The following is a 24,290-nucleotide window of genomic DNA, read 5'->3' as shown; positions in this document are numbered from 1 at the left end:
TACCGGTGTAGCATGACTTGGGAACGTAGAGGGGAAGATCGAGGCTTCTTCAAGACCATCCACACTCAGAATATTGCTAAAAAAAATCGTGGACTGTCAGACACTATCGTTAACGACTAAATTGGCGTGTGATTGGATGCTGAAAGACTCGTGGTTGAACGTCACTGCCAATGGTTGCCTGGGAGCAGCAGTATTGTCTGGTCGACCGTTTTTAGTCTGACTTTATGTTGTCGCTGTTGGCACTTTACCGTTGTGAGCGATGGCGTATGGCGAAAGAGCAATGCGTACCAAAGAGGGACTTGGGTGGGATGACGTGAGGCGCGTGTTGGATAATTCACGTAGTCACGGGACGCCGCCAAGTCTTGTCTCGGGAAAGAGCGTTGCTTCGCAACTGCATCATCCATCTCCAGACAGAACTTGCGGGCCCGCTTGCCGATCCGAGAACACAACACACCACCTTGAATCCATATTGCTGAACTGCCTGTCTGCCTGCCCTGGCCTAGCCTTGACAAATCCGAACTATGCCAGGCCCCTTCACATCCAAGTCTTTCAGCGCCACGCTGCCCAACTCGCTTGCAGCACGGTACCGCAAATCGCTTCAGAAGCACCCGTTCCTACTCTTTGGGCTGCCGTTCCTCACTACCATAGTGGCGGGGTCTTTCATGCTGACACCCGCCACGGCACTGCGATACGAACGATATGACCGCAAAAACCAGCAGATCACACAAGAGCAAGCAATGGGCCTCAGAGGGGAGCGGAGGAAGGTCAATATGCGCGATGAGTACTACGTACGTACAATGCGGATATAGGGTTTCAATCGCTCGAGCTGACAGATTTGTAGCGGTTGCAAGCGAAAGATCTTGAGGACTGGGAGCAGAGGCGTGTTAAACGACTACCCGGCGAACCGGACGGCACGCTCGTATAAGCCTCTTTCTCAAAATGCATTAAATCCGCATACTCACAGTCGGACTTGGAGGTGCAATATTGCTGCCTACACAGCATGCTACATTGTAGCTACGCTCACCTTGGTTTCTGGGATACACGATCATAATAGTAGAATATCGTGAAACTATCGCGAAAAGTTCGGTTCATTTCGAATCCTTCCAGTCATTCATTGCCATAGAGAACAAGAGAGACAGGGGATTTTGCTGCAAGAATTATGTGTTGAAGCAATACTCAAGCAGTTGCGCTCCCAGATTATTGAAAAATGGTAAGCGATGAGAATAGCTATGCGACCAGCTGAAAAGGGTCGACAGTTTGGGTTTGCGCCAGGACGACAGAGTACGCTTTCGAAGGCCGGTTCTCCTTTGTCGAAGTGAGGATAAGTGTGGATTGGTTGTTGAAACTCAGGCGCTAAACTGCTGAGCTATGAGTCCTTATTCGGTTGAATGCATACCACACGCCCAAGGCTGGCGGATCGTGATGATGCAACAATGACCCTCGTCTCCTAGAAGATGAGACTGCAAACGGATACTCAATGCCCGGATTGCTCACAGCGGAGGGAGTCACTAATAAATCTGCGATAAGTACATAGGCTGATATGATTGCCAATGGTATTTCAGGTTATTCTATCTACTACCTCCTCAGCATGAACTCACGCGACAACTATAACTCGCGGTTCCGGATCCAACCATCGCAATATGTACAAGCTAGTGAAGGAACATTGTACGCCGATATAGACCAATAGGACCCCCTTTCCATCCTATCAAAGACACAGAGACAAACGCTATAAGCATAGCATGCAACAATATGACTAAAGGAAATGAGAACAGGTATATGCCGGATATGCGTGAAAACTCGTAAGCAGTCGAGTGGGAAAGCGCCATAAACACCACAACATAAGATATACCCAGTGCTTGCATGGAAGGGAAAAGAAAACAAAGGAGTCGTAGTCCAGGATGCATCCCTCGCTCCAGGAATGGATGAAATAATGAAAAAGCTTATACCAAGCGCCCATTATTTAGCTAAACATCCACTGACAGTGGCAGGCGTCTGGTGGGTCGGCACGTCTCTGCATTTCAGGAGGGTTTTGACGCTTGCCCTTGTTTGGCGGGGCATTGCTGGGCTGAGCAGCAAGGAACTCTTCGTAGCTCGGATCTGCCTCTTGCAACCATATTCTGATTGGACTATCGTTTGGACCTGGTGCTGTCGTAATCTGTCCGTTGTCTAATAGAACCATCTGTTGGCAGTACGGCTGTGGCGAGTTGGCGAGGCGGCGCTCCTCAATCTTGACAGTACGCGGGTAAGGTGGCATACGCGATGGAGGATCATCGGAAGATGTATCTCGTCGACTGGCAGGAGCAGAAGCAGATGTAGTTGGCTTGGCAGTCTCGATAACATCCACTGAAACAGTGTCCGTTGTTGTTGCTGTAACGGTCAGAGCCTCAATGGAAACGGTTTGCAGGGTGGATGGAGTGGGGGTAGGCCATTCAGTAGGAAAAGACGTAAATGAGGCTGCCGTCGAGTTGTCCTGCACGTAGATATAACCCTCGATGTATGTGTCGTTCCAGTAACAATACCAGGGATAGTCGCCAGGCTTCACCTCAAATCGTTGCCTATACATTACTTCTTGTCGTGGCGTGATTGCTGACCCAAGGTTGAGTTGCTCTGGTGGCAGGATGACCAGTTTGTCATACCGAGCAGAAAAATGGTAAGCCGGGCCATAAGCCTTGAAATCCAGGTCAAGTACGAGGCTAAGTGGCTTCTTGTCTAGCGTGGGGGTTTGGAGGCCATAGAGGATAGTTCCCTTAGGTACAGAAGGACCAGCGCCCATAGATGCTACCTGCACGGTATCGCCATCGACAGTGGTTTGGTTGACCGTTATAACGAGGGGAGCAAAAGTCATCTTGCACGACCATGCAGAGAATTGATTTGCTTGAGTTAAGCATCCTGGAGTGCTCTCTTGCGGTATGCCCATAGGAAGCGCGAAAGGCCCTGTAGGTATTGAAGCCATGCCAGAGGGGGCTGAAATAGGGACAGCGTCAAAAAGAGATCCGTTTTGACCAGTGACCTGCGGTTGGCTACTCAAAGTCAGCGAGTGAGGATTGTCAGATACCTATTAACTTACGCTTCCTCATGCGGGTGACGATTTCCCTCATCGTTCTCGTCAGTGATCTGTTTCTTAGTAGCCAAGGTACCGATTGCAGCTCCAAGGGCGATGGCAAGAACTACGATAGCTATTAGGATTGCGAGGGCAAGACCCATTGGAACTTTGCCCCATAACTTCCTCTTCTGCCAAGGGGTTTTCTCGTCGGTCAGCTCCGATTTCTCTGAAAACTGATTTTCATTCGCCAACAATGACGCAGACGAAGAGTCTGAAGGCTCAGCTGGTATAGTATGGTTGCTTGATGGAGCAGTGGAGGTAGAGGGTGCCACATTGCCGGTTTGAGTTTCTGGTCTTTGAGGGGGCAGCCGGGCGGGTGTGACGGAAGGCAAGAGAGGAGCTGCAGGAGTAGCAGCAGTTGAGAGGGAGGATGCCGAGAAGGATGCCGAACCCAGTGGTGACACGGGGGACGGTGGAGAATTGAAAGGGTCCTCTGGATCGACTTGGGCAGGTGCAGGGACTACACGCGACGCGCTTGCCTCGGCAGCCAAGGATGCCTTGGTTGGACCTTCCTCTGGATATCTTGAGTACGGGGGAAGCTGCTCTGTGTGGCCGTCTGGTCCAATGATGTCTTGCTCCTCGCCATCGGGCCCAAGCACTCGATGGTAGCCATTGTTTAAACCCGGGAATCCAACGGGAATAGCCGATTGTACCGGGGGTGCAGGTGGCCGTGCGGGCTCTTCTGGTGGTTCCTCATCGACAATTCCACTCTGCGAGTACATGGCATACGGATGAGTGGGCCGCTGTAACGACATGGATCGATGTGGCTGTCGCTCTGTCGAGCTCGTCGCCACACTCAATGGTCGCGCCATGGATAGCTGCGGATACATGCCATAGGGATGGCTGGGCCCAGTCTCAAAAGGGTTTTCTGAATTGCTAGTTGTCGCGAAAGACGCCGTAGAGCTCACCGAGTCGCGATGTGTATGCCCCAGGGGTGACCGTTGGCTGGGTCCCCTGTTGAGCGGCGATCGGCCATCTTGCGTCATGGGGTCGTATACTTTGGCGGTGCTGTTCCGCGTAGCCGTCCTCCGCAAATCTGTGCTGTTGGGTTTTGACGTGGACGTCTGTCGCTGCGGTGTAGCTATCCGGTCGTGGTCCTGACGGTCGCTGTGCCACGTCTCGCTAGCGTTGGCTGGCCGAAAGCCGTCCGAAACTGAGGGCATGAAGTCATCTTCGCTCGGATCGATTTCGTTATCATCATCGAAAACATCGGGTTCGCTCGAGCGCCGAGATGGCTCGTTATCGTCACTGTTGCGTCTATCCATGGCGCTGAACGGTCGTCCCTAAGAGCCACAGAGGCTCTGACCCCCCTGCCGGATCTCTCAAACAGCGATTCAACTTTCTCTCCGTAAAATTCTGGTAGTAATGGCGCGCTCGGAAGCGATCGGTCGTGTGCGGATAGCGAGTGTGGTGCGGTTTTTGGTGTATATCGTGTCGTGATGTTGGGGCTGTGTGTGGAGAGAGGGCGCATCGGGCAGGTTTGGAACTTGGAAGTCTGAGACGCCACTAGTCCCAAATCGGCCGGTTAGCACGAACACCCAGTCCTGTGCCTGCACCATTCGACAAGGTCGCGAAACTAAGAACACACGCCTTTGCCAACCCCTCTTCCAAGTGCTGTTGCGATTGCCAATGCCTTGTTCTTGATACATAGACGCATAATTGCACATTTACGCCTATTTGCTTGAAATCACTACGATTACTCTGTCCTGGGCCCAACAAGTACATGGGGGGCATGTCATTTGCGCACTACTGCCTCAACAGACTCTACGCTTGCAGACTTCAGCGGCTGCTCGGATTACACGGTTTTGTCGAGTGAGTGCGATGGTTTTGTGTTGACATGCACGCATATGTATACATGTTCAGTACATACACTATAGCGACTGATGGACATGTGTATATATGCATATATGTGCATGTACATGGGTAGCGAACGGTGACAATCCGAACGTGCGCTTCATGACTTTTGCATACTTAGCAGCCTCCCCCATGTGCAGCACGCCATTGCGAAGCGATACGGTGTGATGTGATACAGTTTTTTGCATTGCTTCATGTCGGCCACTTTCTTGATCGACATGCGGTCTTACCCGGTGCATTCGGCGTCCGTGGAGTGCAGGCCGTCGCCACCCGTCCCTGTTTTTAGTGAAGTACTAGTGGGTTCCCGAGTCTATCATCACTACTCACTGTCTGTACTATCATTCACACAAAGATGTATGTGCATCATAAATAAGAGCGCGATAAATTGTGTACATACATGCGATGGTTTCTTCTGATGAGATCGTGATAGACTGGCGGATAGGGATCAGAAGGGATTTTGTATGGATGCTGGATGTTGGTGATATGCGGTGCTGGTTGCGTTGGCCGCCCTTGTGCACTGTGCGCACAATGCATCCCCTCGGTATACATTTCATCTGCCACCTTTATGGAATTACTGCTTTTGTAACATTTGCTCAACACGCATAGTGTATCAGTGAAAGTCTACACAAGGTCAGGATGAGTGGATGAATATCGGCAATTGCCTGATGCTTTGACCATCCGATAACCATGCCCTTCCTGGCCGAATTCCTATTTCCTTAATCTGTTTCGGGAAGAAACCCGTCGCAGGACTACTTCCAACCCCGACGACATGTACGTCAGCCATCCGGGAAATGCTGGCACACGATGGCACATGCTGGCTGTTAGACGGCAGCTGGATGCAGCTGGATGCAGCTGGACGCCTCGCTTACGAGCAGCCGCGTTATGCGGGCTGTGAGGCTACGTGCTAACCAACTACTACTGCAGACAAGCTTCGTACGATTAGAGGGCTGCTCGGTTCCCGAAGTAGGCGGTCTTGGACAGGTACCCGTTATCTCTGGCTACTTGCAGGCCTGGGCCTACTTACAGGTGTGGCTGCGTGTTTGACAAGTTACACATTACATAGCCGTAGCTGGCGGCAAATCCCTGAATGCCAAGCCCATATCTGATAAACTGTCGGGTAGTTTTGCTCCCTTGAATCGCCTTGCCCTGAGTGTTGGTGGCACGACAGCAACTCTGGCCGAGAAGGGTGTCAAGAAAAAGAAAAAATCAACCGTCGTGCTCGCAGCGTCAGTGACGAGGGAGCTGGCAAAGGAGCCGCATGGTTTCTTTTTTGGAGAAACCCCGCAACATGGCAGCGACGTCGATGCTCCCTGCAAGAAGACCCTTGAAACTTTGTTGTGAAAATCCGCCGACAACAATGACAGCGCGTGGGCCGTCGACGGCGTTAACAGCCACAGGCCGCACAAATTCATTACTCGCCCCCTATCGAGCCATGCTCTTGATCTCTTACTAGCATTGCCACATTCGGATCGCCGCTATTACTGTTGGGGCCCTTTTCCACTTTACGCGTAGCATCCTCCTCCTTCAACTACTTAAACCAGCGGTGTGAACTCCCCTCTTTTCTGCCCACACAATCTCTTCCTACTCAATCCCCACCACGTCAAAACACTGCAACCATGGCTGCTCGTCCCTCCAACATCGGCATCAAGGCCATTGAACTCTACTTCCCCAGCCAGGTACACTATTTCCACTCCTTGCGCATGCGACAGGCGTCCTCGCCCCCTCACGCGTCCATATTGCCGCAACACCCGCTAACTAGTCTCCCTGCAGTGCGTTGACCAGACTGAGCTCGAGAAGTTCGATGGCGTCTCCGCAGGAAAGTACACCATTGGTCTCGGCCAGACCAAGATGTCCTTTTGCGACGACCGCGAGGGTGAGTTGTACCATTCCTGCCGTTTGGCATTACTCGTTCCTGAACACAAGACTGATTCCCCACCTCCACAGACATCTACTCTCTCGCCCTGACCACCGTCACCTCCCTCTTCAAGAAATACAACATCGACCCCAAGAACATTGGCCGCCTCGAGGTCGGCACGGAGACGCTGCTTGACAAGTCCAAGTCTGTCAAGTCCGTCCTCATGCAGCTGTTCGAAGAATCTGGCAACTACAACGTTGAGGGTATCGACACTGTAAACGCATGCTACGGAGGAACAAACGCCCTTTTCAACTCAGTCAACTGGATCGAGTCGTCGGCCTGGGACGGCCGTGACGCTATCGTCGTCGCAGGAGATATCGCGCTTTACAAGAAGGGTGCTGCCCGCCCCACTGGTGGAGCTGGATGCGTGGCCATGCTCGTTGGTCCCAACGCGCCCCTCGTCATGGATGCCGGCCAGCGCGGTTCTTACGTTAGGCACACATACGACTTCTACAAGCCTGACCTTAAGAGCGAGTACCCCATCGTCGATGGTCATTTCTCCCTTCGCTGCTACACTGAGGCGGTAGACGCCTGCTACAAGGCTTACAACGAGCGCGAGAAGACTCTCAAGGCACGCCTAAACGGCAATGGCGTCAACGGAAGCAGCCACGAGCTTGAGACTCCTCTGGACAGGTTCGACTACATGGCTTTCCATGCGCCAACCTGCAAGCTTGTCGCCAAGTCGTACGCGCGTATGCTCTACAACGACTACCTTGTCAACCCCACCAACCCCATCTTTTCCGAGGTTCCCGCCGAGCTCCGCGACCTCGACTATGCCACTTCTATCAGCGACAAGACTGTTGAGAAGACATTCATGGGTCTCGCCAAGAAGCGCTTCGCTGCCCGCGTCCAGCCTAGCATCCAGGTTCCAACCGAGTGCGGTAACATGTACTGTGGCAGTGTCTACGGTAGCTTGTGCAGCGTGCTCGCCAACGTCAACAGCCAAGATCTGCAGGGCAAGCGCATTGGCCTGTTCAGCTACGGAAGTGGTCTGGCCTCGTCCTTGTTCTCTTTCACCGTCAGGGGCAGCACTGAGAACCTCACTAAGCAGCTTGACATTCACAACCGCCTTGCCAACAGGCGCGTAGTAGCCCCCGAGGTTTACGATGAGGTAAGTTTTAACGTACCATGAGATTGTTTCTGAATTGCAGGGCTAATTATCTCTGTAGATGTGCAATCTCCGTGAGCAGGCTCATCTGCAAAAGGACTACACTCCCAAGGGAAACCCCGAGACCATTTCATCTGGTGTTTACTACCTCACCGGTGTTGACAGCATGTTCCGCCGTTCCTATGCTATCAAGGAGTAAACTGCATGTTTGCCGTACGATATACCCCTCCACCACGACTTGTTTTCTGCCTCCGCTTGCATTTTTGAGCATTTGCAGAAGTCATTTTTATGATTCGGTTTAGACTCCAAAGGTTCTGTCATTTTGTTCTCGGCGCATGGAATTGAGACCCCACCTAGTAGCTTTGCTGAGTTATGGTGCTGTTTCAGAAACATTACGAGGGACGAGATGATGGAAAGGGAATTGGCATGCATATTGCACGGTTCTCCTTATGAGTGTCCATACAATATGCTGTTTTCATTTAGGTTCCTTAGTGAAGCAACTAGGCTATAGATATAATAAATACTACGAAGTTTTCCAAGATTGCTCAAGTTTACATTTGTGATTAGGAAAAAAGCGCAAAAGAACGACTAATAAGTATACCGACATGGGCACCAGCTTGACAAAACTGGGCCTCTGTTCCTTGGTGGACAAAGTTCCCGGGGTTACAAAATGACTTGTACTTCATGTAGTTAGCCGCACCGTTTGCCTGTGCTTTTTTTCAGTCTTGTATGGTTGCAAATACGACTTTAGAATATAGCAAAGATGATGCAAACATAAAGTTACTGTTATTGTGATGTTGTATTTAGATTGTAAAGATTTGAAAGCTGCTAACTTTCCGGCGCGTTATCGATTTTGGTAGGGTAAAGTCCCGGGAGTTTTGTCTACCAGGTGCCCCTCTTGGAAGCTGTTGTGTCATGCCACTATTACTTCTTTTTGGGGCATAGCTTGCGTTAAGTATTGATGGATGAATCGTACCTCGGCCCAAACCCCAAAGCTCCGCGTCGCGATTACCGCCCCGCCTGCCACCCCGGGCTTCCGACACCATCTGAGCTTTAAATACTTGCAATCTAAAGAAACCACTGACATTTTGGCATTACGCATTACGTCTGGAGAAATTCTATCACACTAAGACACTACTAACATTCATACTACATACTTTTCACCATGGGTAAAGAATTGGGACCCGGTGTCGGCTTCGAGTTTTCTCCAGTTGAAGTATCATGGCTCAAGCGCGATCTTTTGCTCTTCGCAAACAGCATCGGAGCCACATACCCAGATGAGCTGCATTTCCTCTATGTAAGTCAATTTAGCTGGAGATTTCTCTAGTCAATGCTACCGAGTTATTCAGAATATACATGTGTTGGATTACGAAAAGAACAAGCTCTAACAAACCATGCTAGGAACTTCATCCTTCCTTTGCCGCTTTCCCGACGTATCCCATCATTCTCCCATTCAAGCACACTGATCAGGAAGTCATTGATTTCTATGCGCGCAGTAACTCTGAGCCGATTGAGGGCGTGCCCAAGTTCGACACCAAGCACGTGCTTGACGGCGAGCGCAAGATGCAATTCTTCAAGCCGCTCCCTGTCAGCAGCGCAGGCCGCAAGTTCGAGGTGCGAAGCAAAGTGCTAGGCGTGTACGACAAGGGCAAGCCAGGTACTGTTGTAGAAACCGAGCAACGCCTTGTTGATGCCGAGACGGGAGAGACGTACACCAGAGCTGTTGGAAGCGGATTTTACGTCGGACAAGGAGGATGGGGTGGTCCCAAGGGTACGTAAACCTAGACCCCCCTCCCAACTGACTACCATCACTATCATCATCATGGGAAATGCAAGCACTAACAAATGAATCTTCATACAGGCCCCAAGGCCCCCAACTTCCCCCCTCCCTCCCGCAACCCCGACCACACGCACACGCACCAAACCACCATGGAAACAGCGCACCTCTACCGCCTAAACGGCGACTACAACCCCCTGCACGCAGACCCGGAGCCTGGCAAAAAAATGGGCTTCGGCGGCCCCATCATCCACGGCCTCTTCTCCTGGAACATGGCGGCCCATGCCATCCTCAGAATCTTTGGCGCCAGCAAGCCCGAGAACCTAAAGGAGTTCCAGGCGCGCTTTGCAGCCCCAGTCAAGCCGGCCGACAAGCTGATTGTGGATATGTGGCGGACGGGGGATAAGGACGCACAAGGATTCGAGGAGATAAGATTTATTGTCAAGGTCGAGGGGGGCAAGACAGTGCTGACGAATGGGCGCGCGCTGGTTAAAGTTGAGGGTGAGAATAAGGCAAAGTTGTAAGCGGGTATTATAAAAGTGTCGGGGGGAGGGGGAAGGGACGAAACAAAGTCTTGGGTTAAATAAAGTTGACTGATAAATGTAACAATGGAAGCGATGCATATTTGTGCAGTCTCGCATTCTTCTACAACTTATTCTTTTTTTGCATATTACAATACTCAATCATGTTTCTGCATCATGTTGAAGAGTGAAAAAAAAATATTTGCAGCGAGCAATCCCAAGTCATTAAACGCAAAAAGTATGATTGCAACTCGTCTAAAAAATGGTTTCGAGTACACATGTACATATTGACGAGTTAGGCTAGATCCTCCGCGCTGGTACTTACACCCTTATGTTTTCTCTAACTACTCTCTCTCTCTCTTACACAGTTTGATCCATCTGATAAGATGAAGAAGAAAGTACGTACTTCACGTGTCCACCCGTATTGAGACTAGCGTAAAAATCTGGCTCAACAATACCGGTTACCCGAGAGGCTAGGTAAAGCACGGAAAACGCAATACCAAGCGAAAATTGCATCAACTGCTAGGCTTTGCAAGAGCAAGCAAATCACATTCAAAGTATTATACCACCAAGAAAAACAAACAAAGACTAAGAGATGTCCTCTAATTTTCATTGTTCTTGCATTTTAGTTACAGATGTATGTATAAGCACCATTTCCATGCCCGCCTTTGTCTGTTCCATGACGATGCATATGAATTGACTTGTGACTTTAAAAATATATAAACGACTTGTACGAAAGCGAGAAGAAAAAACTCGACAAGTTTAATGCACGGCAATAGCAGGAAAAAAAAAGATAGTCGCATAAAGCCTTGGACTCGACACCACACCATTTAGCAAACAAAACTCCCATACACACGGAAAAAGCGAAAGCAATGCAACCGCGCAATGCAAATCCCATGCCCCGGCAAAAACGAAAGAAGGTGTACGTGTCGTAGTGCGTAGGTTTTCACTACCTATAAAATTCATTCTGGAAAATCCTGGAATCGTCGTGGATCATGGAGCGGACACGGTGGTCCCTCACTATATTGAGGTTACGCAGATTGTACCTCTGTAGCCACTGGTTGCGTTGGCAGCAGCAGCAGCAATTGATGGAGCATATTAATCAAAGACTTGAATGCAGTTCAAGTCTTTGTCGTAGGGAAAGCTCTGGGTATCCAAGAAGAGGCTCGTAGCAATATGACTGCCTTGAACTAATAAGAAAGAACAAGACAGCAACTTTTGTCGGGTCGTAGGAAGGAAGTGCTGTAGAAGAATCATAACGGTAGAAGAAAAAAAAAGGACGAGACCATTATCTGATGAAGCGCTCATCAGACGTCGAACTGGCCGTGGTTGAAGACATCGTGCTCGCTGCTGGCAACAACGCCAGACATCCTGTCGCCACGCCCTGCTGGCCTGTCCCAGTTGACATCATCCGTATCATCTTCGTCCATGCGTTCCATGCCTTCACTCCTGTGTCTATCATGGCCAAATTGTTGCTCCATTGTGCTCTGGTCTGTGAAAGTGAAACCGGCAAAGTTGGCTTGCATTGTCGGCGAGAGTGGCGTGGATGCCGAGTTGACACCTGAAGCCAGAGCGGCAGCGCGTGCATTCAAGGAACCAGCACCGTTGAGAGCGTTGGTGAACTCGGGATCAAAGTTGGAGACATCAAGCTCACCCTTGAGTTTGGGCTTGAACGGAGGCACAACATTTTTCTTGGACAGAGCGTCCCAGTCGATATCGGCAAAGAAGGGGTGATCCTTCAACTCTTCCGCATCGCGTGTGGCGCCAAGTCTGTGCTTGGGGTTCCTGTTGAGAAGTCCCTTGACGAAATTCCTACCTTCGGTGCTGAGGGCGTCGCGAGGGAACCTGACTTTTCCGAAAGCAATGTTCTTGTACATTTGCTGTGTGTCTTCTGCGTAGAATGGACTCCAGCCACAGCACATTTCGAAAACAAGCACACCGAGAGACCAGAAGTCAACCATCTTGGTGTAGCCGTGCTCGTCCAAGAGGACCTCAGGAGCAAGGTATTCGGTAGTACCACAGAACGTATTGGTCGTGGCGTTCTCGGTAAGGTTGGCCTTGGACAGACCAAAATCGCAGAGTGCAATATGGCCGTTTGCATCCAAAAGGATGTTCTCAGGCTTGAGGTCGCGGTACACAATGTTGTGTTCGTGCAGATGTTGCAGTGCGAGGATGAGCTCTGCAATGTAGAACTTGGCACGTGCTTCCTGGAAACGACCTTCTCTCTGGAGATGCCAGAAGAGCTCCCCTCCAGACATGTAGTCGGTTACAAAGTACAGATCTGAAGGGGTCTGGAAAGAGAATTTGAGACCGACAATGAAGGCCGAATCTGCCATAGCTGTCCGGACGAGGATGTTGCGTTCTCCAAGTGTGTGTGCTACTTCCTTCTTCTGTACAATAACCTTCTTTGAGAGGACCTTCATTGCGTAAATTCGGCGAGTGTCTCGCTTGCGGACTTGGAAGACTTGGCCAAACGTGCCCTTTCCAATGAGCTTGAGAATTTCAAAGTCTTCTGGGCCATAGTGCTTCTTTTCGACCTTCTGGAAATTGAGTTTCAAATGGATTTCTCCAGTGACAACGCCACCTTCGCCTTCTCGAGGCTCCAATGGGAACCAGCCATCGTAGGGCTCGTTGTATTCAACAAGATTTGGACAGAAGCGAACATGGCCGAGGAAAGCCTCGCCGTTGGCGCGATCGTAGACGGAGACGTCGACTTCTGCGTGATCTCCAACAACATCACTTGGAAGCTGTTAGGCTCGGAATGTTTACAAGTGAAAAAACGACGCCACTTACAAAATTGCTTCGTGTTCCCACTTGGGGGCGGTGACCTCCTCGAGAGAGCCATTGTCCCTAGGGTCTGAGCTATGGCCACTGTTGCTGCTCTGTCGGCTCTTCATTGGGATAGCCATTGGGTGGTTCATTTGGCTCTCTGTTCGCTTCATCTGCATGGGTGGGCGGCCCTTTTTCGAGTCATCGTGCCTGGGGCCATCTGAGATGTACTCGGCCCATTGGAATTGGCAGACGACATAGGGGTCTACACTGGGAACAAGGCCCCTTCCTTCAGAGATTGTGACTGCGAGCTTGCCTTTTGGGGCGACAACGGGAGCCGTCTTGCTTTCCTTGGACTGGTCTGACGCATTGGAGGTGCGAGACAGGTTCGAAGGCTGTGGCTTGGTTTCTTGCGAGCGCGTACGGGGAGTCTGAGGAGGGGTAGCCTGTTGCAACGGCGCAAAGTCGCCTTGCGTTAGCTTCTCCGTTTCACCAGCCAACTGTGAGGCTGAGGGAGTTCGGGAAGAGGCACTAGGGGTGGGGCTAGGCAGCATTTTGGGTTGGGCAGATGACTCTTTTTGCTCTTTTTCTTGGGGTTCCGACGGTGCAGGCTCGAGATGGTTCTGTGCAGAAGAAGTGACGGGTGTGGGGGAGGGGCTTGCCGCTGACAACGACTTCCGCGAGGGCATAAGAGAGTCACGAACCTGACCAAAGTAACTATGCAGAATACCCGGCAGTCGTTTGTCCGTAGGATCGGGCTTGGGTGTCGTGGCACCGGGTGGCGTGGAGCTGGTGGAGCCGATCTGGTCGTGTCCGTCGTCATTATTTTCGTTTGTTGCTCTGTGGTGAGTCAGCAATGGAGAAGACGACATGGTGTCGCATCAAGTTAAAGGGCGGTGAGTGCGTGTCGGGAGGGGGCGGGCGGGAGCAACGTGGTTGTGGTGGTGGTGTGAGAGGTGCGGACATGGCCACGAGTCGCTGGGCCGATGGCGAAGAAATAGTGTGCAACGTTGGACGGGGACGTTGCTCAGCTGCATATGACCAGCTCAGATGCTAGGCTTTTGCTAAGCGACGGGGACAGCTCTGGGGTGGCGGCCCAAAGGCTGCAACACCCACCACCAGCACGGCGAGGGCGACGCGGGCGAGATGGGGGGAAAAGGGCAAACAAGGGCGTGCTTACCGTGTCATTGCCTGCCTAAGCAGGTCGGCAGCGCCAGAGGACGTGGTGCCGGCGTGGGAGGCCATGGTGGGTGGTTGGCGGGTCGAGGGTGCAGTGCCGACGTTGAGGGTGGAGAGGGTCGGGACAAGACTGCTCGACTTGTTGCGGATGTGATGGCGGGGCTGGATGGTCTTTGTGGAAGAGTCGGAGGTGCGCGAGACTAGTCCGGGACGGTGCGAAAGGGCATCTACAGCTGGGCTCTTTGGGCGGATCCTGGAGGCGGCGGTAGAAGGGGTGGTTGTGGCGGAGGAGGAGGAGTGGTGGGAGGAGTTGTCGCGGAGGCTGGCGCGAGAGGGGCTGCTGCTGAAGGTATCGCTGGCCGGGGACGCTGAGAGCGAAGTGGGCGCCGGGTCCGCAAGCGGGCGTGAAGTCATAATAATCAATTGGAACCTGGCTCGCTGCTCCGAGCGGCCTTGGCCCTAAACAAGCGCGTTGCAACGACTGTGCGAAAACTCTGCTCTAGGACGTCTTGAACGGGGCAAGCAGTCCGAGTTTGTGCAGGCTCGAGCCACGCGGCGGTGTGTAAGGCGCGGGTAGGGTTGGGGAGACGTGAGCGCGGGTGCGTGTGCTGTGAGTGTGCCTTGGAAGAGCCTGGGGAGTGGGTTCGGGTACAGTTGGCAGGAGACAGGCTGCAGCATCGACACGGCCGTGTCAGAGAAGTAAGTGATTAGCGTGCGGGAGCAGCGATGCAGATGGGCGATTGATAGCAGCGGCAGAGGGCGCCGCAGACTGCAGGCGGTTGCAGATTGCGGATAGCAGACGAGCGGCGGAGGAATCAGTCGGGAGCAAGGCAATGGGTGCAACGCAGAAACAAGACACACACGGCCAGCTCCTTACTGACACGAGCCCATTGTTCACTTCACCGCGGGCACGTTATCCGACCGGTCAGCTAGGGAGGCTTGCTCGATTTGACATGCTACTCCTCTAGCCAGAGCACCGCCGCCGCCGCTGCTGCTGCTGCTGCTGCTGCTGCTATGCATTCACCTCGGGGCGCTGGTGGCGGAGCCTTGGCCACGAGCCTCTGCACCGCTCGCTGCACTGCTGCTGCACCACTGCCGCAACGCCTGCCGCTTGTCGTCAGCCCTTTGACCGCCACCCACCGCCCCAGTGCTGTCATCAGTCACTCACCACCCACTTGCACTGTCTGTCTGTCTGTCGGTCACTCAGTCTGCCTGTCGGTCGCCGAGGGACGCGCGCCGGCTGGAGCCAAACCATCCAACTAGCCGTGCCAGAGGCAGCAGCAGCTAACTCACAGCATCGGCACCAGTACTGCACACTACCAGCCATGTCGTCTGCGTATGGACATGACACGCCCGTCGTTGACCCGTTGGGGGTGCGTGGGCCAAGCAAGTGCAAGCTGCCGTGCGCTGACGTCGTCTCTCCACCGCACTGCGCCTTCACGGCCGGCAGCAGATTGCAGTCCCTGGCTAAGATCTCGGAGCAAAGCGATACACTGCCAATCACCGCCTCCACCTGCCCGTGTCTGGTGGAGCCCGAATACCCTCACATTTTCTGCTCAAGCCAGCCGCTGCGTCAAGCGCCCAGCCTGTCGTTTGAAGAAAAGACGCAGCCCACAGCCCGCAGCCCGCAGCCCGAAGCCCTCATGTGCCGCCCGATAGCGATAGCGATAGTGCCATGGATAGTCTCTGATAGACAGCCGACCATGGGACCGGTGTAGCCCATTTGCGCCCGGCAATCGGCAGCTTCACGTGAGCCCTGACTCGTATGCGCCCTCACTGCCACCCATGGTTGACCCTATGTGTGTGTGTGTGTATGTGTGACTCCTCCCCCGTGTGTCTATGTAGTAGCATGTATGTATGTACTACTAACCATGTACTACTAGTAATAATGTGGCGAGCACACTGGCTGGTGACAGCCCGCACGCCAGCCAATCAGCGTCATGGCCCTCCACGCCCTCGGCCAAACAGCCGGCCCGTGCAGGCGTATTGCATTTCTTAAGTCGAGCTGCACGGCACCCGGGCGCGCGCACGCCCACGAGCTCAACGCCACAGCAGACAATAGCACACTGCCCACTCGACCATCATGTCCGACCGCGAGTTTGGCGGCAACGACGATCTGTCGTTGCCAAAGGGTGAGTCTTCCTGACATGCGCCCGCCTCGCCCAAGCCCATCACTAACGCGCCCCCCAGCGACGGTGCAAAAGATTGTCCAAGACATCCTCGCCAGTGAACCAGGAATGACATTTGCCAAGGACTCGCGAGACCTGCTTATTGAGTGCTGCGTCGAGTTCATCACCCTCATCTCGTCCGAGGCCAACGAAATCGCCGAAAAGGACGCCAAGAAGACCATAGCCTGCGAGCATGTCAAGGCTGCTCTCGAGGAGCTCGACTTTGGCGACTACGTGCCCGCCATCCTCGACGTCGCACAAGACTACAAGAAGCAGCAACAGGTACGCGCTCGCCAGATACACACATACACATACACCTGCATCGTCGGAACTAACGTGGGGTAGAACCGCGAAAAGAAGCAGACAAAGATTGAGCAGAGTGGCATGACCGAGGAACAGCTTATTGCTGCCCAGGAGGAGCTTTTCAAGAATGCCACGAGCAAATTCAACGCACCCTCGCAGTAATCAGCTGCCTAATCTGACGCATCACTTGTACGAATAACGGACTCGGTTGTATGGCGTTTGGGCGGATATCGAGGGGTGCGGGCATGGCGTTTGGGGTAGACAAGGTAGGCTTTCAGCGTATGCAGGCCACCATTTTTCAAATGCATAAGCTAGGCGTTTTCCGGTGCGATTCGGTGTCGAGCGGGCTGCACCGCAGCCCAGAAACCACCATGACAAATTTACCATGATTCTGACCTATGCATCCATCTGCCCACTGCCCTCTTGAATGCGCGTCGACTAGTACTCTCTGCAACAGGACGAGCATTCGCGCGACCCTTTCGCGACCAATGACGTCGGGGCGCGTGGGCCGCCAAAACCCCGCGTAGCCCTGGCCAGTAGCGGCAGCCCACCTACACCTACCCTTCTCCCTAAGCCCTACTCCAACCCACACCTTCCCTGCGAACTGTTACCCTCCAACTGCACACCATGTCGGGTCTCGAGAATGCGCTTTTCAACCTCAAGGTGGGCATAGGCCGCCTGTCCCTGCTAGTAGTCAGCCGGCTGACCTTGACTAGTTCACAGCCAAGTCGCTGAACCGGCAGGCCCTCAAAGCCGGCAAGGAAGAGCAGGCCGAGAAGACCAAGTTGGAAAAGGTGTGCGCGCACAACAAGCCTTGCTCCTAGCCAGCAACATACTGACGCGCTCGCCAGGCTATGAAGCAGGGCCACAACGATATCGCACGCATCTACGCCGGAAACGCCATCCGCAAACAGAACGAGAAGCTCAACCTCCTGCAGCTCGCCTCCCGCGTCGATGCCGTCGCTGGCCGTGTACAAACAGCAGTTACTATGCGCCAAATCACGGGCAACATGATGAAGGTCAACCGAAGTCTGGATGTCGCCATGAAGTCGATGAGTCCTGAACGCGTATGTAGCCACTAGAGTCGCACCTGAGACCCCCCCCCCCCCCAACAACAACAACGCCCATGCTGACCCTGCCGTAGATTGCTGCAGTTATGGTTGATTTTGAGAAACAATTCGAGAACGTAGATTCCGCTACCGAACTCTACCAGGACATTACCTCGTCTGCCACGGCTGTTGGCACCCCACAGGAAGACGTCGACCGCCTCATGGCCCAGGCAGCAGACAAGGCAGGCGTTGACCTACAACAAGACCTGCAAGAGGCCACGCCGGCCAAGACCAAGGTGGGCCCTACCGAGCAGGAAGAGGAGGCTTTTACTGAGAGGCTGCGCGCGCTGAGAAACTGAACCATGGGCAATAACCAACTGAAATGGCTTCTTTGGTGTAAATGGAGTTAGGGTGTCACATATACAGAACGGTTTATGAACAACGCTACATTTGATTCGGATACAGCAAGCTGTCATCACTGCAATTAACATTATTCATCAAGTGGACCCTGATTCCCAGTCCCTGCATCCGTGTGCTCCCGCAAACACACGTCATTCGCACATGTTACCATTTCCTACGACGTACATGTATATTACTCCGCATGTTGTATTCTGTATGTAACCATACATTCGGCCCGATCCTCGACTTGGATAGGGAATTTCCGGAACGCAATCGGTCCATTTTGCGTGCAACCATCTCCTCATTTGCCAAGAAAATGCATACTGCGCAAGTGCTAAGAAAATATACAGTGCGCAACCACTGTAAGCCCCAGGCTTCGCCCGTCCCTATGCCCCCTGGGAGGCTTTCGTTAGGACGTAAAACCAATACTACTACTACTACTACTACTACTACTACTACTACTACTACTACTACTACTACTACTACTACTACTACTACTACTACTACTACTACTACTACTACTACTACTACTACTACTACTAAGAAAATATACAGAAATCATAAGCACTGCACCTGCTCGACTACCAATATACACAAGGCATGAATGGGAACTTGAGAGAATGATCACTACCAACATGTGGCCTAAGAAGTTCCTGCCTCCTTATCCTTCCTCCTCGACCGACCCTCGTCTTCAATCCTCTCCACCAACATATCAGCAAGGAACCACTTATCCTGACTCGCTTCACCCATGACCCTCCAACTAGATTCCAGGAACCTCTGCTTAAACAGCACCCACAGCTCCTCATCAGCCGCCTCTCCCGACCCCGGCCTGGGGTAGAAAGGGTCATTTTTGTAGAAGGCAGCGCAAGCCTGCTCAACGCCCGTTTCATCCACCTGAATCGGACGGCAGCAATCAAAGTCGAGAATCCACATGCAGTGAATGCCCAAGTAGTCCGACGCAAAGGTAGGTGTATGGTCTGCGCGTGCAGAAGCCAGCACAAACTCAACATCGTTTGCATCGATCCTCGCACCCCAGTACATCAGCGCAAGCGCTTCTGCCATGGCACCAGCGTACGCCTGGACGTCCAGCCCCAGCACCTCCATCTGGTCAAGATGCAGCGGCACGTTGCGCAGACTGAAGCGTTGGAACCGCGATTGGCTCGCGCCTTCTTGCCTGTGGCAGCGGCGGCGGCGGCGGCGCCCCAGGTACGGTCGAATCAGACATGCGTCGTCATCTGGGTTATTCTTGATAAAGTCGCACAACGGAGTGTTGCCTGCGCAGAAGAGGTCGACGATCTTGTTGCTGATGGACCGGGGTACTTTGGGGATGCGCTCGGATTGTAGGGCTCTGCATGCTGAGTAGCCTCGAGGGAACTGGACTAGGTTCGAGTGCCACCAGGGGTCTGTGGCTTGGATTAGACGGTGGCATTGCGGTATGCAGAGCGGGGTTGAGGGAGCGTGTTGCTGCGCGCTCTCGACTACTTTAACGTGCATGTTGTAGTCATTTGTGACTGAGCGTCCCGGTCCGCCATCTTCGCGCTTGATGGCGGTTTGGGGGGTGGTGCTTTCGAGAGTCCAGACACTGCCGCAGAAGCCTTTGCCGATGCAGCGGTAGCGGTCGTTGGTGTGTTGCATAGTTTGAATGCAGCGTTTGTCAAGTTGGAAATTTGAGTGTATTTGGGGGATTGTTTGTGTGATGGGGTTTTGTGTTTACGTAGACAATAGAGAGGCTTGCGTTTGCGGTTCTCAACTGTTTGTGCCGTGGTACTGTTAGTCGTTTGCTCTGCGTATTTACCAATGACGTCTTTGCTATTGCAAGCTGTAGGTGAAAGACATGACTCAAAACTCACCGTATAACCGCAAGCTAGTCAACCGTATGTATTTGGAGCATATTAGGTATTGGGTGAGATTTATGACAAGTATGACATGGTAAGCAGGTTCGCCGGCAGTTGATGGGAGTCGTGGCCTAGAACTGCAAGGCACTGCGGTTTGCATGTATATTCAGACGGTCATCTCTGTTATGGGCTGGGCCTTTCAGGATACTGTTAGGAGCCAAAGGTTATTGTATTGCTTAGGTCTATATGAAGTAGCAAAGGTCTAGTGTCTACTTATAGTGTCCGTTCTCTTACTAAGCTAAAATAGGGTAGGTATATAACCTACCCCATAACAATCTCTATAAGATACACTTTTGGAGAATGTCGAAGATATATCGAGCCAATATGCGTTTTGATTTCAAGAATCACTTGCAAAAGCTTTGCGTAAGCTCGACCGTACTCAAGCAAATACAATCCCGAGACTCACGTTTCAGCTTCACGTTGGATATGGCCTACCCACCAAGCATCTTCTTCTCACCACAGTCTAACTCGCTGTCTTGAGCTGTGAGCTTTAAACTGACCATCTCTCTCTCAGACACCCAAACACCTTCACCTCGATACGCAACCAGTGTGAATCCTCTGCAATTAAACTTTCTCATGTAGTACCCTCACCAATACCCAGAAAAGACACGTATATATTGAACCGAGTAGACAAGGTCCCTGTGTGGCCTTGTACATGTAAAGACTGGCTAAGAAAGATCAATGGAACCGGGGTGTATCTCCTCTATCAAAACATGATGTGTGGATTCCGTCATCAAAAAAAGCTACCTAATCACTACCCTTTCTTGTTTCTCCTTTACACACGTAACTTTCTCCCCCATACCGCTTTCCTCGCCTTCGCCTTTGCCCTCCCCTGTCGCAGCCCAAAAACCACCTACACATTATGTGCGCCAGAAAAAAAAATCAATTTGATCTGGCTAGATGAAATGAACTCGGAAAACCTCTTACCATTAGTTCATCAGGCGACTCGCAGGGACTTATACGGTTGCAATTTTCTATTGTACAGAATAGTTGTGGTTTGGGTAATGAGTAGTAGGGGAGATTTGGTACCGAGTTGTTGCTATGACATTTCCGCGGTTGATGAGAGAGCGTGTAGATTAAATGGGGTAGGAATTTTCCTTTCACAGGTTGAACAAAGGAAGAGTCAGAGTACGAAGATGATAATTGGACAGAAATTGATAATAGATATTGTTGGTCTTTTATAATAACCGAACTTTATCTTTTTTTTCCCAACCCGATTAGAGCGTATGAATTTTTTTTATGATAATACGTGGGAGCCATACGACAAGCCCTGACTGATTTTATGATGATGATGATGATGATGAAAATTCTTGTACATTTCCAGGAAGAAACTACGGGTTGGTTTCCACTTTTACTCAGCTTACATATTACAATCAAGTCGATGAACAGGCTTCGTGTCCAAGATCCAAACACGTCAACACCCATTCTCTCCAAAACTAGCAACGTAAGTTTAGTCTTTTGATTTACTCATGTGCTCATGAGACGGGCGACGCCATTACATACCATATAAAGAAGTGACACGCATACACACTGCTGCGTAGTTGGAAGGAATATGGTCGATATGGGTTGTATGCGTACGGCGACAGCACAGTTCACAATGCATCGGAAGTAAGAAGCCAAATGTAGGAAATTGAATTTATGGAATAAAATATTTATAGGGGATCCTAGATCAGCAGTTATTAACTAAAAAAATAGCAAGACATTAAAGATACTATGTTCCCTTATTGCTACCGACTATCTTTCCAAGATATATAAGTATCTTGATTTATTCGACACAGAGAGTTGATATAACGTTCTAGGGTATTTTAGAAGAAAAAAAGGGGGGAATTTGAATGATGATTTGCATCGCCAGAGGTCTTGACGTGATTCAAAGTGAAGTTGACATTGACATGAGATGATGTGCCCAAGAGATTGAATACTTACCACGGTTGCGCGAGAATCGCTAACCAAACTTCCTGCAACTTACAAGCCCGGTAACTCCTATCAATTATCGAGCACCGTAATGCGTACACGTCCATTATCTTGCCAGCAGCTACCATATGTGTAGCACAATGTGGATAAGACGGTGCACAGACCACATCGCTTATCGATTCGCACGCGGTGATCGAAAAATACTTCGAGAGTGAAATTCCGACCATTTATACGTTTCCTGTACATTTTACGTGAGTATTAACAGTCGCAAGTTTGTCGTTGTCGCTGACATTGTCCTAAAGCCGACTAAAAAACTCGCAAATCTTTGCCAAAATGGAGAACGAACGCGGAGAACTCGTAGATCTGTAAATAATCCTTGGCCCTGTGAAAAGTAACCAAGACTGGACATAAGTAAACTGATGGTTCCGCAGCTACATCCCACGCAAGTGCGACGCCACCAACCGTATCATCCGCCCCAAGGATCACGCCTCTGTTCAGATTGCCATTGCCAATGTTACAGCCGAAGGTCGCGCGATTCCCGGAGACAACAAGTCGTTTGCCCTCGCTGGCTTCGTCCGCGCAATGGGTGAGGCGGATGATTCGTTGAACCGCCTGGCTCAACAGAGTGGATATCTGGAAAAGGTGTGGAGCGCTGTCAAATAAAGGAAAGAAGAAAAAAAGTAGAAGAAGGCGAAGAAAACAGATGGCGAAAAATGGTGGAGAAATGTCACGATATGATCGAAACGAGGATAGATGGTATTTTGGGCTCCCGGCGCACAGGATCGCGAAGCAAGTCAGCTACTAGAGAGCATAAAAAGACTAGACAGCGTCCAGGTCTTCCAGGCGACTCTGCAAAAATGCAGACTGGAATTTACTTGTTAAGTTCGAGATTCTGAGAGGCTCCACCCGCTTCGTGCGAGGCTTTCTGATTCCAACTCTTTTTTTTTAGCTTGCGGTGTATCCCTTACATGTATGTCCGAAATCTCTTGACATGGTATTATGTTGAGGTATATGCTTTTCCCATGGGAGCTGCTTGTGTTGATTATGCGGGGTTGTAAAGGGTCATTATTGCTTTGGATAAATATGCAAGTCCGGAATTCTGTGCAGTGTTCAGTGCTTCTCTAGAGTAGTGCTGCATACATGGCTGTACGCGTATTGGGCGAATCGGCAGTCTGGCTCTTGCATGTCCGAGCGGGTTCCTGATTGAGGAAATGGGCAGCCGCTGATGTGTTCGGGCTGATGTGTGTGTGTGTGTGGCATATTTTCCGCATGACTGTGGCGAGTGTTGAGAGACAATTGGCTATGGTTAACGCAAATAACTTGCATGTGGAATGGGCAAAGTGGACCCATGAAACGAGGAACTTGGCCCTGCTGATCACAACAAGTCTATCATGAGAACTAGTAAATGCCAATGGGGAGGTTGGGTCGCGGAGATGTGGAGAGATCGCCTGTTGGTTCGGAAACAGCTATGCGTATTCTACGACCTGGAGGCCCAGACTACTGGCTCCTACCAGGCCATCGGGAGAGAAGCCGGTTGTAGTAAAGTGCGCGTCTTACTGCAGGAGACTAGCGAGCGCAACGGTAAGCGCGACGCCTGAAGATAGAGAATGCATCGACATGGCAGCTCCTCGGTAGCACATGACCCAGGATGCAAACCTAGAAGCGAATAGTTTTGCGTAATATCCAAGGGCAAACCTGATACACTGGTCTTCGTTCGCAGCTAGGGCTCCTAGGCTGTTGGCTGATAATGGTGGACGGCAGAGGGTGGACGGGCCGCCTGTCGTCGTGATTCAACTCGCGGAACATTACACCGAGGATTGGAATATAGGCGTCGGCGGCACCTGTTCCGTCCGGGGTAATGGATGGCTGCCGTCGCAGACGGACGCACTACGAAGAACAGCTTGGTGTGTTCGGTTGCGAGCTAGGGTGGCTTTGGGTGGCGTACTGTCAAGCCTGACGACAGAGGAGGGGGCAATGGGGTAGTGCCATGTGCGATGGAGTGAAGGTACATGCGTCCGTCTGTACCGCAGCACTTGGCCGTCTCCATGGCGAGCACAGGAGTCTTTTGTAGCGGTGGTTACCTGGGCTGCGGTGGGCCCGCCAGTGCTGGTCGGCAGGGTCATGCGCGGTGTCGAAATTGCTCTGCTGCTGGAGGAGGAGAAGGTCCGGGGACAGAGTGTGGGCAGCCCCTGCGAAACAAGCTTCAGCGGGGCCGGATAAATTCAGTCGTGGTGCGGGGATGGGGTAGCGTGGGTAGCGTTGGCTGGGGCTCCGCGACCGGGGCTGTGATAGGCGGGGCTGGGCCAACACGACGGCTAAGGCCACAAGGAATCAGCCAA

The 24,290-nt window shown here is 51.8% G+C and overlaps 11 protein-coding genes across 11 annotated transcripts; 6 read left to right on the top strand and 5 right to left on the bottom strand.

Annotated features, from left to right (window-relative positions):
- The first annotated feature begins 419 nt into the window (after positions 1–419).
- PSV08DRAFT_336762 (cytochrome c oxidase assembly protein COX16-domain-containing protein) lies at positions 420–1,168 on the top strand. Its single transcript, XM_014223672.2, has 2 exons — positions 420–788; positions 842–1,168. Exons 1-2 carry the CDS (start codon positions 522–524, stop codon positions 923–925), a joined length of 351 nt encoding a protein of 116 aa, XP_014079147.1. The 5' UTR covers positions 420–521; the 3' UTR covers positions 926–1,168.
- Positions 1,169–1,527: 359 nt separating this feature from the next.
- On the bottom strand, positions 1,528–4,526 carry PSV08DRAFT_231593 (uncharacterized protein). Its single transcript, XM_066092262.1, has 2 exons — positions 3,068–4,526; positions 1,528–3,020 (listed from the first exon to the last, which is right to left on the bottom strand). Exons 1-2 carry the CDS (start codon positions 4,366–4,368, stop codon positions 1,961–1,963), a joined length of 2,361 nt encoding a protein of 786 aa, XP_065948092.1. The 5' UTR covers positions 4,369–4,526; the 3' UTR covers positions 1,528–1,960.
- PSV08DRAFT_336748 (uncharacterized protein) lies at positions 1,545–2,217 on the bottom strand. Its single transcript, XM_066092757.1, has one exon. It carries the CDS (start codon positions 1,902–1,904, stop codon positions 1,650–1,652), a length of 255 nt encoding a protein of 84 aa, XP_065948093.1. The 5' UTR covers positions 1,905–2,217; the 3' UTR covers positions 1,545–1,649.
- Positions 4,527–6,497: 1,971 nt separating the features above from the next.
- On the top strand, positions 6,498–8,520 carry PSV08DRAFT_210864 (hydroxymethylglutaryl-coenzyme A synthase C terminal-domain-containing protein). The gene is made up of 4 exons (XM_014223670.1): positions 6,498–6,633; positions 6,728–6,830; positions 6,902–7,983; positions 8,042–8,520. Exons 1-4 carry the CDS (start codon positions 6,574–6,576, stop codon positions 8,177–8,179), a joined length of 1,383 nt encoding a protein of 460 aa, XP_014079145.1. The 5' UTR covers positions 6,498–6,573; the 3' UTR covers positions 8,180–8,520.
- A 496-nt stretch (positions 8,521–9,016) lies between these two features.
- On the top strand, positions 9,017–10,396 carry PSV08DRAFT_18867 (HotDog domain-containing protein). Its single transcript, XM_014223669.2, has 3 exons — positions 9,017–9,277; positions 9,382–9,751; positions 9,842–10,396. The coding sequence occupies exons 1-3, from the start codon at positions 9,146–9,148 to the stop codon at positions 10,279–10,281; spliced, it is 942 nt and encodes a 313-aa protein (XP_014079144.1). The 5' UTR covers positions 9,017–9,145; the 3' UTR covers positions 10,282–10,396.
- Positions 10,397–10,867: 471 nt separating this feature from the next.
- PSV08DRAFT_336697 (uncharacterized protein) lies at positions 10,868–11,713 on the bottom strand. Its single transcript, XM_066092756.1, has 2 exons — positions 11,101–11,713; positions 10,868–11,030 (listed from the first exon to the last, which is right to left on the bottom strand). The coding sequence occupies exons 1-2, from the start codon at positions 11,242–11,244 to the stop codon at positions 10,908–10,910; spliced, it is 267 nt and encodes an 88-aa protein (XP_065948091.1). The 5' UTR covers positions 11,245–11,713; the 3' UTR covers positions 10,868–10,907.
- Positions 11,415–14,640, bottom strand: PSV08DRAFT_382055 (kinase-like domain-containing protein; the record flags this gene model as incomplete). The annotated part of the gene is made up of 3 exons (XM_014223668.2): positions 11,415–13,017; positions 13,072–13,887; positions 14,228–14,640. 3 exons carry the CDS (start codon positions 14,638–14,640, stop codon positions 11,586–11,588), a joined length of 2,661 nt encoding a protein of 886 aa, XP_014079143.1. The 3' UTR covers positions 11,415–11,585.
- Positions 14,641–16,254: 1,614 nt separating this feature from the next.
- Positions 16,255–17,147, top strand: PSV08DRAFT_231580 (histone-fold-containing protein). The gene is made up of 3 exons (XM_014223667.1): positions 16,255–16,358; positions 16,417–16,676; positions 16,740–17,147. The coding sequence occupies exons 1-3, from the start codon at positions 16,310–16,312 to the stop codon at positions 16,857–16,859; spliced, it is 429 nt and encodes a 142-aa protein (XP_014079142.1). The 5' UTR covers positions 16,255–16,309; the 3' UTR covers positions 16,860–17,147.
- Positions 17,148–17,246: 99 nt separating this feature from the next.
- Positions 17,247–18,258, top strand: PSV08DRAFT_412685 (uncharacterized protein). The gene is made up of 4 exons (XM_014223666.2): positions 17,247–17,360; positions 17,414–17,491; positions 17,549–17,764; positions 17,842–18,258. Exons 1-4 carry the CDS (start codon positions 17,325–17,327, stop codon positions 18,103–18,105), a joined length of 594 nt encoding a protein of 197 aa, XP_014079141.1. The 5' UTR covers positions 17,247–17,324; the 3' UTR covers positions 18,106–18,258.
- Positions 18,259–18,787: 529 nt separating this feature from the next.
- PSV08DRAFT_374690 (zinc finger protein-domain-containing protein) lies at positions 18,788–19,780 on the bottom strand (the record flags this gene model as incomplete). Its single annotated transcript, XM_014223665.1, has 1 exon — positions 18,788–19,780. The coding sequence occupies one exon, from the start codon at positions 19,778–19,780 to the stop codon at positions 18,788–18,790; it is 993 nt and encodes a 330-aa protein (XP_014079140.1).
- Positions 19,781–22,164: 2,384 nt separating this feature from the next.
- On the top strand, positions 22,165–22,682 carry PSV08DRAFT_336675 (40S ribosomal protein eS21). Its single transcript, XM_014223664.1, has 3 exons — positions 22,165–22,202; positions 22,254–22,316; positions 22,383–22,682. The coding sequence occupies exons 2-3, from the start codon at positions 22,285–22,287 to the stop codon at positions 22,612–22,614; spliced, it is 264 nt and encodes an 87-aa protein (XP_014079139.1). The 5' UTR covers positions 22,165–22,202; positions 22,254–22,284; the 3' UTR covers positions 22,615–22,682.
- The last annotated feature ends 1,608 nt before the right edge of the window (positions 22,683–24,290 follow it).

This window comes from Bipolaris maydis, assembly GCF_028858645.1.
Source record: "Bipolaris maydis strain C4 unplaced genomic scaffold PSV08scaffold_16, whole genome shotgun sequence".
Lineage (NCBI taxonomy): Eukaryota > Fungi > Ascomycota > Dothideomycetes > Pleosporales > Pleosporaceae > Bipolaris > Bipolaris maydis.
This window is presented reverse-complemented; position numbering and strand designations above follow the sequence as displayed.

Bases quoted from the DNA above. Each gene is read 5' to 3' on its own strand.
- PSV08DRAFT_336697 (XM_066092756.1), bottom strand. From the start codon at position 11,244: ATGAATTTTATAGGTAGTGAAAACCTACGCACTACGACACGTACACCT. The intron at 11,031-11,100 runs GTGTCGAGTCCA...AAACTTGTCGAG, and splicing joins TTTGTTTGCTAAATGGTGTG to TTTTTTCTTCTCGCTTTCGT.
- PSV08DRAFT_336762 (XM_014223672.2), top strand. From the start codon at position 522: ATGCCAGGCCCCTTCACATCCAAGTCTTTCAGCGCCACGCTGCCCAAC. The intron at 789-841 runs GTACGTACAATG...ACAGATTTGTAG, and splicing joins ATATGCGCGATGAGTACTAC to CGGTTGCAAGCGAAAGATCT.
- PSV08DRAFT_336748 (XM_066092757.1), bottom strand. From the start codon at position 1,904: ATGCATCCTGGACTACGACTCCTTTGTTTTCTTTTCCCTTCCATGCAA.
- PSV08DRAFT_231593 (XM_066092262.1), bottom strand. From the start codon at position 4,368: ATGGATAGACGCAACAGTGACGATAACGAGCCATCTCGGCGCTCGAGC. The intron at 3,021-3,067 runs GTAAGTTAATAG...GACTTTGAGTAG, and splicing joins CGTCACCCGCATGAGGAAGC to CCAACCGCAGGTCACTGGTC.
- PSV08DRAFT_18867 (XM_014223669.2), top strand. From the start codon at position 9,146: ATGGGTAAAGAATTGGGACCCGGTGTCGGCTTCGAGTTTTCTCCAGTT. The intron at 9,278-9,381 runs GTAAGTCAATTT...AAACCATGCTAG, and splicing joins ATGAGCTGCATTTCCTCTAT to GAACTTCATCCTTCCTTTGC. The intron at 9,752-9,841 runs GTACGTAAACCT...ATCTTCATACAG, and splicing joins AGGATGGGGTGGTCCCAAGG to GCCCCAAGGCCCCCAACTTC.
- PSV08DRAFT_231580 (XM_014223667.1), top strand. From the start codon at position 16,310: ATGTCCGACCGCGAGTTTGGCGGCAACGACGATCTGTCGTTGCCAAAG. The intron at 16,359-16,416 runs GTGAGTCTTCCT...CGCGCCCCCCAG, and splicing joins CGATCTGTCGTTGCCAAAGG to CGACGGTGCAAAAGATTGTC. The intron at 16,677-16,739 runs GTACGCGCTCGC...AACGTGGGGTAG, and splicing joins ACTACAAGAAGCAGCAACAG to AACCGCGAAAAGAAGCAGAC.
- PSV08DRAFT_336675 (XM_014223664.1), top strand. From the start codon at position 22,285: ATGGAGAACGAACGCGGAGAACTCGTAGATCT. The intron at 22,317-22,382 runs GTAAATAATCCT...ATGGTTCCGCAG, and splicing joins CGCGGAGAACTCGTAGATCT to CTACATCCCACGCAAGTGCG.
- PSV08DRAFT_210864 (XM_014223670.1), top strand. From the start codon at position 6,574: ATGGCTGCTCGTCCCTCCAACATCGGCATCAAGGCCATTGAACTCTAC. The intron at 6,831-6,901 runs GTGAGTTGTACC...CCACCTCCACAG, and splicing joins CTTTTGCGACGACCGCGAGG to ACATCTACTCTCTCGCCCTG. The intron at 7,984-8,041 runs GTAAGTTTTAAC...TTATCTCTGTAG, and splicing joins CCCCCGAGGTTTACGATGAG to ATGTGCAATCTCCGTGAGCA.
- PSV08DRAFT_412685 (XM_014223666.2), top strand. From the start codon at position 17,325: ATGTCGGGTCTCGAGAATGCGCTTTTCAACCTCAAG. The intron at 17,492-17,548 runs GTGTGCGCGCAC...CGCGCTCGCCAG, and splicing joins AGAAGACCAAGTTGGAAAAG to GCTATGAAGCAGGGCCACAA. The intron at 17,765-17,841 runs GTATGTAGCCAC...ACCCTGCCGTAG, and splicing joins AGTCGATGAGTCCTGAACGC to ATTGCTGCAGTTATGGTTGA.